Source organism: Paecilomyces variotii (genome assembly GCF_004022145.1).
Source record: "Paecilomyces variotii strain CBS 101075 chromosome Unknown C8Q69scaffold_12, whole genome shotgun sequence".
NCBI classification, from domain to species: domain Eukaryota; kingdom Fungi; phylum Ascomycota; class Eurotiomycetes; order Eurotiales; family Thermoascaceae; genus Paecilomyces; species Paecilomyces variotii.
In genome coordinates this window covers 437994-450982 of record NW_021167151.1, presented here as the reverse complement: position 1 = coordinate 450982, position 12989 = coordinate 437994, and the positions used below count along the sequence as shown (strand labels likewise).

Genomic DNA, 12989 nt, shown 5'->3' with positions numbered 1-12989 from the left:
GAACATTAAAAAAAATCTATATCATGTAGATGCAGACGAAGCCAAAAAGCTAAGCAGACTACCCACCGTCAACCCTCCTACAAGCATCAATGTCATGAATCCACCGGCAGCTTCCCTCTCCTCGACAGCAACCCACTGTCCGGCACCCATCATGCAACTGCTCCCCAGGTATCCGTTGGCGATTCCGAAGAGGAATTGCACTGCGAGGTAGAACGCGTCGCTGTTCACGACAGCACCATTTCCGTGGACATTGCATAAGAAATAAAGCGGGATGACGATGATACGCGAAACAGCAATGACGAATAACGCCCAAGGATAATGCGTAAGTGAAAGGCTGGGAAGCAAAACGGACATTCGACCAAGGAGATCGCCCAGATTCCAGATCAGGAAAGCAAGTGGGATAAAGATGGCTGGTTGGAATAATCGAGGGGCAGAAGCTGGATCGCGAACAGACTTGATTTTTTCCGTGAAAACGGGAAATACCATCGTGAGAGCAAAACAGAGGAAAATAGCAAGTGCCATCCAATGGAGCTTTCTGAAGAGGGCCCAGAGTCCGACGGTCTTGTGGCCGGTGAGATCCGGTTCAGGCTCATCGTCGGGGACTAGCTTTGGGCCATGGCGAGATTGTTGTCTTGCGAGGTAGCAAAATGCTGCCAGTGTCACTGCAGCTATTAATGAAGCGGTGATGAAATATGCAAAAGCGGATTTGGGCGATTCCTGCTCGCCCGCGCCTGGTGGTCCTTGTTTCCTTTCTGGTACCGCGAGGACCGAAACGATCTGTACAATACAGGGAAAGACACCAGCGACGCCCTGACCGGCCATGATAGCCTGGACGTACTCCTCACGTCCGAATCGAGAGACATATGCGAAAACGCCATTCTGATTGATACCCGTAGCGAGACTTGCCCCGAACACCATGACCATCAAGAAGAAGAAATAGGCTCCCACCGATGCATTTCTGGCCAACACTGAAAATGCCAGGAGAGTGAATACCACCACGTTTATGGTGAGTGATAACGATATTCGACTTTCGTATGAAGCGTTGCGTTGTGATTTAGCTAGTACAATCACGGACCCAAGGTTCGTCACTGTAGAGACGGAAAGGATGGAGGATTGGAAATGTGCAGAGGCCCATTCGCTAGACTGGAATCGATGTTGGAAATAGGGAGCAGCAGCAAGGAACATGTTCCTATTCGAGATTCATGTTAGTCGAAACTAAGATCTTATCAAGAAGTCCCATACTAGGATGCTGGGTGAAGCGGTGAGTTGAAGAGTAAGGGAAAAACGTACCAAGCCCACAGCATAGCTATACCCAGCAGCAGAAAGATAGAGTATTCTAGCCATGAGAAGCTGGAAGTGGGCTGTGTGCTCTCGCCATCGCTGATAGACACATCGTCCTCGTCGTCGTCGACCTGCGCTTCATCACGAAGCGGCTCGTATTCCGGCACGGGTGCCATCACTATGCTGACACAATCAAGTTCCCATCGGGCGGATAAACAGTTGTAATGACTGAAGAGCAAAAGGCTCGCTCGACCCCAGAATCTAAATAATCTGGAGAGTCAAGCGTCTTCTGCTCGTGAGAGTTGCAGGTCCATGCTCGCCCGCGTGACGCAGGGCTAAAAAGGCGGAGTGCAACGCCAAGACCCTATCTATATACGGTCATATGCATAATGGCGGTCCTCCGATCATTAACAACTGCGATTCATTAGATATGCAGCACAAATGGAAGAAATACTTGGGAGTCGAGCAGAGAGCGTCCTTTTACGGAGCACTAAATGTGCAAAGACATTTTGTCGTTGAACAGTGGTATCTTCTATATAGGAGAGTAGTGACGCAGATGGTGCTAGTAGAAAATCAAACGACTCCAGAGAGACGAAACAAAACTGTAACTATGTACAATGCAAAGTATGACATACATAACTCGACCGTCTATCAAGACCTCACACACCAAAAAATCTGAAAAATGGAACGCCACGAGGACTCGTGATAGAGACTTATCGTTCCGTAGTTATCTACAGAAGAGTCCACCGAAAGGATAAAGGTCGGCTCATAGACCAACAGACCCAGACCTCACTTTAGGCCTGGGAATCTTGCTTCTCCTTTCTTGTCTCCTCATTAGGTTCGTTTTTATCTTGCTCCTCTCCTTCATCTTCATGGAGCTCTTCTTCTAAATGCTCCTCGGACGGAGGGCCGCGCTGCTTGCTGGGTGGCTGCGGTGACGTATCACCGCCACTCATCTGCCATTCCATCAGCTTTGTAAACGCACCGTCTGGTCGAGAGCTCAGCTCCTGGTAGGTGCCTTGCTCAGCAACCTTTCCATCTGGTCCTAGGACAATGATCGTATCGGAGCGCTTGATGGTGGAGAGACGGTGAGCGATACTGATCGTAGTATTGTTACCACGAAGCAAAGCGGCGAGTGCACTATTCACGAGTGTTTCGGACTCCGCATCTAGTGCAGATGTCGCTTCGTCAAGAATCAAGATATCTGGATCCTTCACCAAGGCACGCGCAATGGCAATGCGTTGCTTCTGACCACCAGACAGTTGTGCACCACGAGCTCCAACATGTGTATCTAGACCATCAGGCTATTCCAAGGATTAGCTTTCTTCTTCACAGGAAATAGTTAGATCCACTTAGACTTACGAAATCGCTAATGAACGTGCAGTTCGCCTTGCGTGCTGCAGCAATAATCTCTGCCCTGGTGGCCTTGGAGTTTCCATACGCAATGTTCTCTGCAATCGTTCCAGAAAAGAGGACTGGCTCCTGTGCAACAATGCCGATCTTTCGTCGAAGGGATTTGGCATTAAATTTGCTGATATCCTTGCCATCGATCAAAATCCTGCCCTTAGTGGGGTTGTAGAACCGCAAGAGCAGGGATGCAATAGTCGATTTTCCTCCTCCAGAAGGTCCAACCACAGCGACATTTGTTCCCTGTGGAATCTCAAAATTGAGGTCCTTGAAAATAGTGACGGCAGGTCGCGTGGGGTAACTAAAAGACACATTCTCAAACCGAATCGGGCCACGCGCAGAGGTGACTTTCTCACCCTTCGTCGGGGATATCTTCGGCTCTCGATCCTGCAGTTCGAACAAGCGGCTTGCAGCACCAACACCTTTCATCAACTCAGAGTAGAAGCTAGAAAGGCCAAACATGCTGGATCCAGCGTATGCTGTGTACATGAGGAATGACGTTAGGTCTCCAAGAGAGATGGCGCCCGATTTGACCATACCACCTCCAACATACAAGAGGGCCAGGATAGTCATATTACCCATGAGTCCAGTCTTGAAAAGAGTCAGCACATGGATGGCTACAAATCACGCGGTATAAAACACTCACAGTACTGAAGAAGGTAGCGCTGATCAATGACTCCTTTTTACCAAGGTCGAAGATCTTCCTCACTTGGGTGTTGTATCGGTGGACTTCTTGGATCTCAGCGGCGAAAGACTGACTAGTCTTCACATTTCCGAGTCGTTCCTCCGCGATCTTGGTCAGTGAACCTAGGTTCTTCTGGATCTTGCGACTCAAGTTTCGGATGGCCCGGCCATAGAAGAACGCTCCAAGTCCGACGGGAGGAAGCAGCAGTACTAAGATACTGGACAGTTTCAGACTGACATACGCCATCAGTCCAAAACCTGCGACACCGCTAACAGCTGCGCGTAGACCATCGGAAAGGTTTTGGGTGATACTTTTGCCGACAATGATCGTATCCGAGCTCAGGCGAGAGATCAGATCACCAACCCGATTAGCATCGAAGAACTCCGCATCCTGAACAAACGTACGGCGGAAGAGCTTTGAGCGTAACCTCGACACGATCCGTTCACCGACGATTCTGAGAATGACAATCCTACCATAGTTGGCAGCGGCACCCAAAGCGAGAACGCCAGCCAAAGCTCCGTAGAACACGGGGAGACTCAGACCGAAGAGCTCATTTCCACCCTCGGCAGCACTCTTCGTTGCCGCATCCATAAGCTTTCCAATAGAGAAAGGAATCGACATGGTAATGGCAGAAGATATTAAAAGCAGGAAAAATGCCACCGACAGGACCTTGGCTTCAGGCCGCGCGATCTTGATCAACCTCCATATCTCCCCAAACCCAGCCTTCTTCCCTCGTAGACCATCGCTCGCCAGCTTCGCACTCAGGTTGATCTGAGAAGCCTGAGCGGCTTTTTCTGATAGCTCGAACCCTTTGTCGATTTCTTCGCCTTCGCTCTCTTGGGCAGCCTTTCGAGGATCATCCTTTAGCGGTTCAGTAGAATTCTGCGACGTCTGCGCTTTGGCATCGAACAATCGAGGAGTTACGAAGAAGGACCGTGTTTGCTGAGTAGTTCCGAAAGAAGTCAGAGGTGACCGTGCATGTAGAGGAGAGCGATATCCGGTGAGAGAAGAGATGACGTTGTTGGTATGGACCTGAGCCGGGATATTCGAATATAGTCGTGTCGGGCCAGCTCTGGGCTGGAAAAGCGGCGCATAGGCATTAGGATATAGATCAGCCAGAACGCCTGGGCGAGACTCAGAGAGCTGCCTGCAGACCAACTTGGGCGTCCAGGACGCCAGCAGCTTTGAGCTGCGCATGGCGTCAGACTGCGGGACTGAAATGGCCTTTCAGAAGGGAGAGGAGATGTAACAGCAGGGGGCCATATCACAGTATTCACACACTAGGCGAGTATTTCCCATGGCATTGGCACTCAATTGCTGCACCAAAAAAGGCCGATGTGGTTGCAAGTCCGAAGTTCGCCAGCCTTTTGCGAGTCAAATGCATCACAGGCGGCAGAACGGATTCGTCCGCTCGGCCTGCCGACCTCGGGCTGTGACGGAAAGACCGCAGTTCTGCCGACTCTTACCGCCTGCTGTTACGGTCATCGCCGTGGAAGGTGATCGAGAGTGTCGAGATGCTTCTAGGCGAACCCCCAGCTATATCAACATTGAACGCGGTAGCTTCTGTTATATCCGACCTTCACCGTGCTCACCACAGCTGCCCTAATACTAAGCTCCCCAGATAACTAGCTGACTAGCTTCTCGCTGTCGCTGTTCTCCGGCACGAGCTCAAGTACTACTCTGTACTTACCCCACCGACTCTATTGCCCCTCCATACGCATCTACGGAATCTATCCCCGTTTGTTTACTGCAACACACCCGCAAAAATGGTGCTCGATTACAGTAAATGGGATGCTCTGGAATTGTCTGATGACTCGGATATTGAAGTCCACCCCAATGTCGACAAGCGTTCGTTTATTCGAGCAAAACAGGCTCAGATCCACCAGCAGCGCATGCAGCGTCGTCATGAGATCGAAACACTCAAATATGAGCGCATTATTAACGATGGCCTATTGGCGCGCATTGATTCCCTTCTCGCTGCCTTGCGCAAGCATGAAGACTCAGCGCGTAATCCAGAGGAGCTCGTCTTCCAGGCCCTGATCGAGTCGACCGGCGATCCAAAGGATGATACGCCTCCAGCTCCTCCAGAGGGTGTCTACACCCAGCAGAAGGAGCAGCCAAAATATTCTCAGATGATGGGTTCCCTCGTGGACCAGGTGAAGAAAGAGGTTGAAGAGAAGAAACCGGAAAATGTATTCCAAGGGTACATCAATGGGGTCGAAGGCCACAAGGAGAAAGTACAGTCGTTGCAGAAGGAGTTGCTCGAGAAACTAGCTCAGCTGGAGAAGGAGGAGAAGAGCAAGATCACAAGCGAGGATATCCACACCGGCTTCGACAGTACGTTCGTTGCGAAGTCGACCGATAAAGGCAAGCAGAAAGCACAGCCTAAGACTGAAACTGTCGAATTGTTGAACGCACCCACCGCGAAGAAGGATGGGGCATCGGCATCAGGCACGGAAGCTGATGTTGAGGATGAAGAGGATGAGGAGGAGCCGAAGCTCACTCCTCTTGGAAAGAAGTTCGCGCAGATCAGCATTGGTGACTACAAAGGTCTCCTCCAGTTCATTTCAGAGCATCCAGAAATTGTCGCCGAGAAGACTACAGATGGCCTACTAGTCGAGGCATTCAATAGTCAGATGGCTGGAAAAGATGAGTACGCTCGCCGGTGTGTGCATCATGGCCTGCTCCTGCAGTACTGCCGCTCACTAGGACGGGATGGAGTATCGTTGTTCTTTAAACGGTAAGCTATAATAATGCCTTTGATGTTGACATATGGAGACATCATCTGACAGTTCTTGCAGGATTACGACAAAGGACCACCAGGCATCAACTCTCTTCAGAAACGACGTCAACGAGACATACAACAAGATCAAGATTCGTGCGGCCGAACTTGCTAAGAACAGCTCCCCAGAGAATGACCCTGCCGGTGTCGAGCAGATCCAACTACATGCTGTGGACCCTAACACCAAGATTAACATCAGCATCCCTCCTGCAGATAGCAGTGATCCCGCCGAGATCGAGGCACGCAAGATCTTCGACTCTTTCCCGCCTGATCTACAAAAGGCACTGGAATCTGAATCCCTAGACGAGGTAAACAAGGTCCTTGGAAACATGAAAGTGGACGTAGCCGAAGACATCGTCGAGAAGCTGGGCCAAGGCGGCATGCTTAGCCTTGAAGAAGGCATTGTGGATGCAACGACAGAAGAGGGCAAGAAGAAATTGGAAGAAATCGAGGCTGAAGGCAGAAGGGAGAGGATCGTGGAGGAGGACATCGGTGAGCCTGGAGATGTCCTGGATTGAGGGGGCTATCCCCTTCAGGTCTACCCCTTCTTTGGTACTTTCCTTTGCATTGCATCCTTCACTCAACTCCATGTCTGCATCTTCCAAAGGCGCATTTCACTCTTCTAGTGATATCTGGTAGTTAATGCCTCTAATCACAATAAAAGTTCACTTGTGTATTCTTCCACTAAACCCGTATTCAAAGGATAGCTACCGTAATGTATAGCAAAGGATAGAGCGCCTGAAATAGATTATTGAAGCCATCGAAAAATCACTGACATAAAGATGTCAGTCGCTCATGTCTTCATCAGCGAATCCTAATTCTACAATGGATGGACCCAAATAGAAAGTAACAGATACAGATTCCCCATCACACATTTATGAGCATGTACATACATAGAGGTATCAGCTTAAGTTTCCTCAGTGGAAGATTTAATGCCTTAATTATCTAAAGGAATAAAAAGAGAATAGAAACGGCTGTTAACAACATGCGGGGGAAATCGGAAAGAATAGAAGCAAAAACCAGCATAAAGGAACCCGGGTTATTAAGGGACCCGAGACAAATGTAGCACCGTGTCAAACTGCCCCTACCCCCCCACCAAGACCGCTCTAGAGAACTATTTGATGCAAATGGAGAGGAAGTCGAAACATGATATCATGGGGGAAGGAGGCGAGAGAGAGAACAGTACCCGCAGTTCGCTCAATCGGCGCCGTGTGACTCCATACACATACATAACTTCTTCGAGAAGAGTTTCGCGCTCCGCAGTTCATTTGTCTTCAAGACGATTTCAATCCCCTTGCAACATTCGCGGCACCGCCTTTCATCTATTTCCTCACCACAATCTCTCCGTCATCTAGCACCTTCACGCTTAGACTCCGCTGGCCCCAGGAGCATTCTGGTCTTTCCTCAGATCAAGCAACAGCTCGCGGAACCGCTCCTTCCCAGAGCCACTGGCACCTCCCCTGCTGCCTTTTCCAGACACATCGACCAGCTTGGCGATCCGCTCCCAGCTGGTACCCCCTGAAGCGGTATCCTCACGACTGGCGAGGAACTGTTCCGCTTCAGACGCAGTCTGGGCGCGGAGCTTGTCGGCCTTGTTACCGTATGAAACGTAGAAGTCATCAATGTCCTCCTGGGCCTTCTTGATTGTAGCAGCCTTCTTCTCTTCGGCGAGTTCAGCACGGCGGGCGATGTCTGCATCACGTCTCTCACGCCATTCCCTATATTAAGAGGGTTAGCCAAGAATGACAGCGCGGAACTTCCTAAGCCGGGTGCTCTTTCACAGCATGTGACGCATGGTGCAAAGTGAGGGATGTCTGTGGATCGCGACATACCGGACAGGCTCGGGTTCCTCCTCTGGCTCTTTGTAGCTTGAGTATCCGGTCGCTGGGAAGGGCGCGCCGGTTCCAGTGATGGTACCACCGGGGGCGACTTGCTATATACGTGAAACCAATCAGTCAAACTTATCATCGCAAGGTCCATTACCACCAGTAGTTTCCATACCTCATTCTGTGTTTCTATGGCGGGAAAGGATGATTCGAAGCCGGGGATCTCTTCTGAAGGGCCGCCTTGCGGGAGGTCTCCACCGATCAGGTCGTCGTCATCCGCAACAATTGCTCCTGCAGCCGCAGTAGCATCATTGGGAGTAGCGAATTGTTCTGCATCCTCTCCTAGGAGAGCACGCTCGCGAGCGAGAAAGTCGTCAGCGTTGTCTGCGCCGTTGGTCTCGACCACATCTGTTTGGCCTAGGAACACCGTTAGTTAATCTTAGGGGACGGAGGGCAGGCACGGGGGTATAAACGAACCCGCAGAGAAGTCCTCCAACGAGGGGAATCGATCGGCCATGGTGGGATGATAGCGTCAATCGGCTTAAACGAAGGTGTTTGAAGGAGGCCGCCGTAATCACTCAAAGTTGAGGTTGGAATGAAACAGAATGGGAGACAAAGCTCCAGCTGGCACAACCACAGTGATGCGAGCCGCTCCGGGGCACTGGGGATTCTGCCATCGAAGGCGGTCAACCCGCCCTCGGAGCTTTTTGTTGTTGAAGTCTGGACCACTGGCGGGCTTCCAGTTCCTACAACTACAAGTGATCGCGTAGGCCTATGTGCGGAATCTCCCATCTCTGAGGACGCTGTTGCTACGGACTCTCATTTATTCCTCTGTATCCACGTCCGAGTTCCCACTCTTTAGCTCAGTACAACCTTACTCCGCTCGGAGGCTTGACTACCAGCGACCCAGCTCCTCAGGATTCCTGCTGTATCGCATCATTTCGCAGGAAAGCATCCATAACTGTCTTTAAACCTATCTATCAGCCATGGCGTATACGGATGATGCCGTCAAGGCGAAACTCTCTGCCCTCAACGAGACTCAGGAGGGTATCGTCACCGTCGCGCAATGGGTCATGTTCCACAGGTAGAGTCAACTACGTCGCGCGCAATCTTATGATATCTCTGACCGGGAGATTCGACACAGGCGTCATGCGGATCGCACTGCACAGCTTTGGCTCCAAAAGCTGCGGGAATCACCAGCGGGGAAGCGACTCAACCTGATATACCTGGCAAATGGTTGGACACTTCAAGCACACGCATAGAGCTCTGTTCAGCTGACTTTATTCGCAGAGGTCGCTCAGCAGTCCAAAGTGCGACGGAAAGAGGATTTCCTAATTGCATTCTCTCCTGTACGTGCAAATATGGATGTTACGCTGATGGACGAGCTGACTTGTGAAGATAATCGCCGAAGCTACGGCAATTGCGTATAAAGGAGCTTCGAATGATATTCAGCAAAAGCTGCGGCGTGTTGTGGAGGTTTGGCGACAACGAAATATCTTTGAACTGCCCATTCAGGAAGCTGTGGAAGCTCGCGTCGATGGTATGTTCTTTGGTCACTTTTCTCCTGTTCAGTAACTGATTCCCGAAAGAACTCGACAAGTCTCGGTCCTCGGGCAAGAAACCATTGCTTGGTGGTTCCCTCTTTTCGAGCTCGTCCGGTTCAATCCCTCCAGAACTGCAGCCTCTTGCACCTTTACAGGTTGCTCTTTCGAAGGCCACGATGTCTTCTGGTGCGTCGGTCACAGCGGCAAACACCGAGTATGACAAGATGCACGACCCCAATACGCCGCTACCCACCCCCCCAGTACATGCCGCGCGCCTGAGCCAGCTTCTGAAATCTCTCGCCAATGCTGAAAGCTCGGTTTCGGAAATCATTAAGTCGCGGCAGTCGTTGATTAACGGGCTCGAGAAGCTCCTCGATACCAACCGTTCGGCGCTTGCGAAGGAGCAATCTGTTATGGCACAACTCTCTGAGAGGAAGGCAGAGACGGAAACTAAGAAGCGTGAGGTCGAGGATGGAATCATGCGAGGTCTGTCGGCCGATAGTTCCCCAGTTGCGCAGAATGGAGATGCTTCTGTAGGGGAAAGTGAACCTCCTCGCCCGGAAATCGAGGCACTCACACCTCCACCTGTCGAGGCTCTGACTCCCGTGGGCTCTCCGAAACCTGAGGCTCATGATCAGTTCGAGAATCAGCCCTTCATGAGTCTAGGAAATGAGTCCCAGGGGTCCGACGATGGATCCTCGACGCTGCCACCAAGCTTTGTCCCTTCTAACCCGCAGTCCGGCAGTCCCTCTAACGGTGTCAGCTCAAAGAAGCGGAAGGTGACCCATGGAGAAGATGACTATGCCGCATTCGCCGGTGGAGACTTGGACGCAGACGTTGCCGAGCTCCTGCGGCAAGAGAGCAATCCTTGAAGTTGGCTTGACGATTCGGATACTTCAGCTTCCTGCTGAATAGAACTCGCTAATAAACAAAGTGTATCCCGTTCCTCTCTTCTATTTACTAGCTTAACGCTCCAGTGTCCTTTAATCTCTCGGATCTTTTGCCTTCTTGCTCTTCGGGTATCTAATCCTCCTCTCTCGTACTCATTATTTTCTGCTCCTGTACTGCACGAGCGATCTCCTGCTTGATATCCAACTTTGTATCTTTGCCATAGCTCTTATTTATTACTTGTACGGCTCTGTGAAGGAATGAAAAATGGGGTTTCGGAATGACACTAGCAATGCTATTGGTAGGTATATTTCTTAGCAGATGGATCTGGAAGTGATATCGATTAGGCCCTAGCCCTCCTTTTATCCCCCTAAAGACTTGAGGAAAGTTTATAAGACTTAACCATGATACACTATTCGAAAGGTATCTTTAACATTGAAATTATAAACTATCAAACCAAACAATGCAAGCTGGAGTCCCGCATGTTTGACTTTAGGAACATGACATAGGGCTAAAAGCAAGCAGACCAGGCCCAGTGGAAACATGCACCATAATAACTAGAAGTAGGTGCAAGAGTAATAGTGGTAGTGACAAGAAAACAGGCTCTCATTAGAAACGTATATCTGGGTCACTCCATACGTCTCTCAGGAGTCGGTTCATGGAAGGGTGTCGTTTCCAATGATGAATTGTTTTCCCTGAGTCGAAGGCTAGAAGGGTTCGACGTGACAATTGCGGATTTTCAGAAGCAGGCGGAGACGGTGCGGGGGAGTCGTGTCGTTTTGGTTTGACGAGTAGGAGGATGAACATGCCTACTACGAGGAGCACAAGGAGGAGTAGGATTTTGCGTTTTGTGGTGCGGCGTTGATAGTTCGTTGCCTGGTTTGATTAGCAACGATATCGACATGTCGGTATTCAGTTGAGTATGAACATACCACTTTGAGTTCCTTGTCCGCTGCCTTTACTTCTGTGCCCATCCTCTCGACATTATAGTCTATTCGATCAAGCATGGTGCCTTGGTCGATGATCATGGTCTGTAGTTCACGGAATATATCCGAAAGCTCGATGATGCCTTTCGCAATATCGTTAATTTCGCGTTCTCTCTGAGCTATGACGGCATCATTTTGTCCTCCCACAAGCTTCTGCGACGTTTGCTGAAGAGTGGATTGCGAAAAGGACTTGTCCGCATCAGACTCCATCAGTGACGGGTCTGTATATGGATTCTGTATCGGTGTCGGGGCCCGCTCGAAGGGAGCAGCCATTCCTTCCAGCCCTCGCAGCTCTGCGCAGCGTTAGCAAAAAGCGTTATCCTTGAAAAAACGCGGGGGCCGCCCTACTCTTCAAGTACGTGCTCTGTTTCTTTCTGAATCCTGCACTAGCTTCTTGAACTCTTGCTGCCAGAGAGATTTGGATATTCTTGGCCATTGTTTCATCGCCCTTGCTCACCCCTCCCTGCTGCCTCGCTTCCTGAACCATCCTCTCGATCCGCTGTACGGCCTTCTGGCATTCGTGAAACCCGCGCGTGATGTCCTGCGTCAACTGCTCAATGACGCTCTCTTCCTCCTTCCGAGCTTCCTCATCCCCGAAACCTGGTAATAGATGCTTCTGGTGCAGTTTATCTAGTCGCGCAGACTTCTGCGCGATATCGGCCAACAGCTCCGTGACCTCATCCTGCACATCGATCCAGCGCGGCGGCAGGAGGTCCATCTCGATAATTGCATCGCCGTCATCTTCGATACCACTAGAGATCAGCCCGCGCCTCTCCTCCGATATAGACGCTCTGTCGTCGAAGCCATTGGGAGGTCCCAGAAAACGTGGCTTCTTTGTCGGGTGATGCGCAAATGACTGGCGATACGATATGTAGCTAGTAGATTATATTCTCTTAGAACGGCGCAAACACGAAAAAAAAAGTCAAATCTCCAAGGCCACTCACAGGTTTGTGCGGTCCCGCCACATTGTGATTGTGATGCGACAAGGAAGAGGAGGGTATACGGCAAGCGTTCGTGAATGCTAGCTCGGCTCCGCAATCACCGTATCATCATCGACGTAATCCAGATCCCGGATTAGAGGATCACGGTGTATTAGGTTATGTTTTCTCCTTTTTGTAATTAATCAGGAAGAGACAGTCAACAATCCTGCCAGCCACAGAACCAGTTCCTGTGTGTATCGACAAAGTATTGTATCAATCAGTCAATCTCCGGTCCGCGCCATGTGAAGTCCAGCTCTTGAACCCGGGGCAACTTGGTCGTCATCCGCTTTTGGTTAGGGCGACTTGGCTATCCGTGATCCTGGAACTTGACAGATTGGCAGAATTATCAACAACAACAATGGCCATTCTTAGAACCTAACTGTTGCCTTTCGTCGAGGATGAGTTGCGCCCCAATGATGTGCTAGCCCGTGACTCTTGAGGCATAGTATTGTGGCTAGTTGAGCCATGTTGTCATCATTCCTTCCAGAGCAGCATCCTCTCGAAAACTCCAATATTATTTGTTTTATTAAGGGGAAACTAGAAAGGATAAACTTAGAATAGGCGCGCCAGCACGGATGCCTATATTTGGCTTAAATACTATCTATACTCC

The 12989-nt window shown here is 50.3% G+C and overlaps 6 protein-coding genes across 6 annotated transcripts; 2 read left to right on the top strand and 4 right to left on the bottom strand.

The window, feature by feature from the left end:
• Positions 1 to 21: 21 nt before the first annotated feature.
• On the bottom strand, positions 22 to 1457 carry C8Q69DRAFT_509798 (nucleoside transporter; the record flags this gene model as incomplete). Its single annotated transcript, XM_028633133.1, has 2 exons — positions 22 to 1189; positions 1291 to 1457. 2 exons carry the CDS (start codon positions 1455 to 1457, stop codon positions 22 to 24), a joined length of 1335 nt encoding a protein of 444 aa, XP_028482321.1.
• Positions 1458 to 1704: 247 nt separating this feature from the next.
• C8Q69DRAFT_478077 (ABC multidrug transporter Mdr2) lies at positions 1705 to 4763 on the bottom strand. The gene is made up of 3 exons (XM_028631355.1): positions 3335 to 4763; positions 2644 to 3279; positions 1705 to 2585 (listed from the first exon to the last, which is right to left on the bottom strand). Exons 1-3 carry the CDS (start codon positions 4568 to 4570, stop codon positions 2076 to 2078), a joined length of 2382 nt encoding a protein of 793 aa, XP_028482320.1. The 5' UTR covers positions 4571 to 4763; the 3' UTR covers positions 1705 to 2075.
• A 141-nt stretch (positions 4764 to 4904) lies between these two features.
• Positions 4905 to 6986, top strand: C8Q69DRAFT_478076 (Hsp90 co-chaperone Cdc37). The gene is made up of 2 exons (XM_028631354.1): positions 4905 to 6113; positions 6175 to 6986. The coding sequence occupies exons 1-2, from the start codon at positions 5140 to 5142 to the stop codon at positions 6671 to 6673; spliced, it is 1473 nt and encodes a 490-aa protein (XP_028482319.1). The 5' UTR covers positions 4905 to 5139; the 3' UTR covers positions 6674 to 6986.
• Positions 6987 to 7515: 529 nt separating this feature from the next.
• C8Q69DRAFT_87199 (clathrin light chain) lies at positions 7516 to 8686 on the bottom strand. Its single transcript, XM_028634120.1, has 4 exons — positions 8459 to 8686; positions 8157 to 8398; positions 7988 to 8088; positions 7516 to 7873 (listed from the first exon to the last, which is right to left on the bottom strand). The coding sequence occupies exons 1-4, from the start codon at positions 8496 to 8498 to the stop codon at positions 7522 to 7524; spliced, it is 735 nt and encodes a 244-aa protein (XP_028482318.1). The 5' UTR covers positions 8499 to 8686; the 3' UTR covers positions 7516 to 7521.
• Positions 8687 to 8967: 281 nt separating this feature from the next.
• C8Q69DRAFT_509794 (RNA polymerase II-binding domain-containing protein) lies at positions 8968 to 10397 on the top strand (the record flags this gene model as incomplete). Its single annotated transcript, XM_028633132.1, has 5 exons — positions 8968 to 9065; positions 9126 to 9217; positions 9272 to 9330; positions 9380 to 9521; positions 9571 to 10397. 5 exons carry the CDS (start codon positions 8968 to 8970, stop codon positions 10395 to 10397), a joined length of 1218 nt encoding a protein of 405 aa, XP_028482317.1.
• A 312-nt stretch (positions 10398 to 10709) lies between these two features.
• C8Q69DRAFT_87221 (t-SNARE) lies at positions 10710 to 12703 on the bottom strand. Its single transcript, XM_028634121.1, has 4 exons — positions 12344 to 12703; positions 11748 to 12274; positions 11346 to 11692; positions 10710 to 11289 (listed from the first exon to the last, which is right to left on the bottom strand). The coding sequence occupies exons 1-4, from the start codon at positions 12364 to 12366 to the stop codon at positions 11023 to 11025; spliced, it is 1164 nt and encodes a 387-aa protein (XP_028482316.1). The 5' UTR covers positions 12367 to 12703; the 3' UTR covers positions 10710 to 11022.
• Between the last annotated feature and the right edge of the window lie 286 nt (positions 12704 to 12989).

Excerpts from the sequence above, each read along its gene's own strand:
- C8Q69DRAFT_478077 (XM_028631355.1), bottom strand. The coding sequence starts at position 4,570 with ATGCGCAGCTCAAAGCTGCTGGCGTCCTGGACGCCCAAGTTGGTCTGC. Across the intron at positions 3,280-3,334 it reads GCGCTACCTTCTTCAGTACT|ACTGGACTCATGGGTAATAT; the intron begins GTGAGTGTTTTA and ends ACTCTTTTCAAG. Across the intron at positions 2,586-2,643 it reads GCACGTTCATTAGCGATTTC|CCTGATGGTCTAGATACACA; the intron begins GTAAGTCTAAGT and ends TCCTTGGAATAG.
- C8Q69DRAFT_478076 (XM_028631354.1), top strand. The coding sequence starts at position 5,140 with ATGGTGCTCGATTACAGTAAATGGGATGCTCTGGAATTGTCTGATGAC. Across the intron at positions 6,114-6,174 it reads GTATCGTTGTTCTTTAAACG|GATTACGACAAAGGACCACC; the intron begins GTAAGCTATAAT and ends CAGTTCTTGCAG.
- C8Q69DRAFT_87199 (XM_028634120.1), bottom strand. The coding sequence starts at position 8,498 with ATGGCCGATCGATTCCCCTCGTTGGAGGACTTCTCTGCGG. Across the intron at positions 8,089-8,156 it reads CCATAGAAACACAGAATGAG|CAAGTCGCCCCCGGTGGTAC; the intron begins GTATGGAAACTA and ends TCACGTATATAG. Across the intron at positions 7,874-7,987 it reads GAGGAACCCGAGCCTGTCCG|GGAATGGCGTGAGAGACGTG; the intron begins GTATGTCGCGAT and ends CTCTTAATATAG.
- C8Q69DRAFT_87221 (XM_028634121.1), bottom strand. The coding sequence starts at position 12,366 with ATGTGGCGGGACCGCACAAACCT. Across the intron at positions 12,275-12,343 it reads TGGCGGGACCGCACAAACCT|CTACATATCGTATCGCCAGT; the intron begins GTGAGTGGCCTT and ends ATAATCTACTAG. Across the intron at positions 11,693-11,747 it reads ACAGAGCACGTACTTGAAGA|AGCTGCGAGGGCTGGAAGGA; the intron begins GTAGGGCGGCCC and ends AACGCTGCGCAG.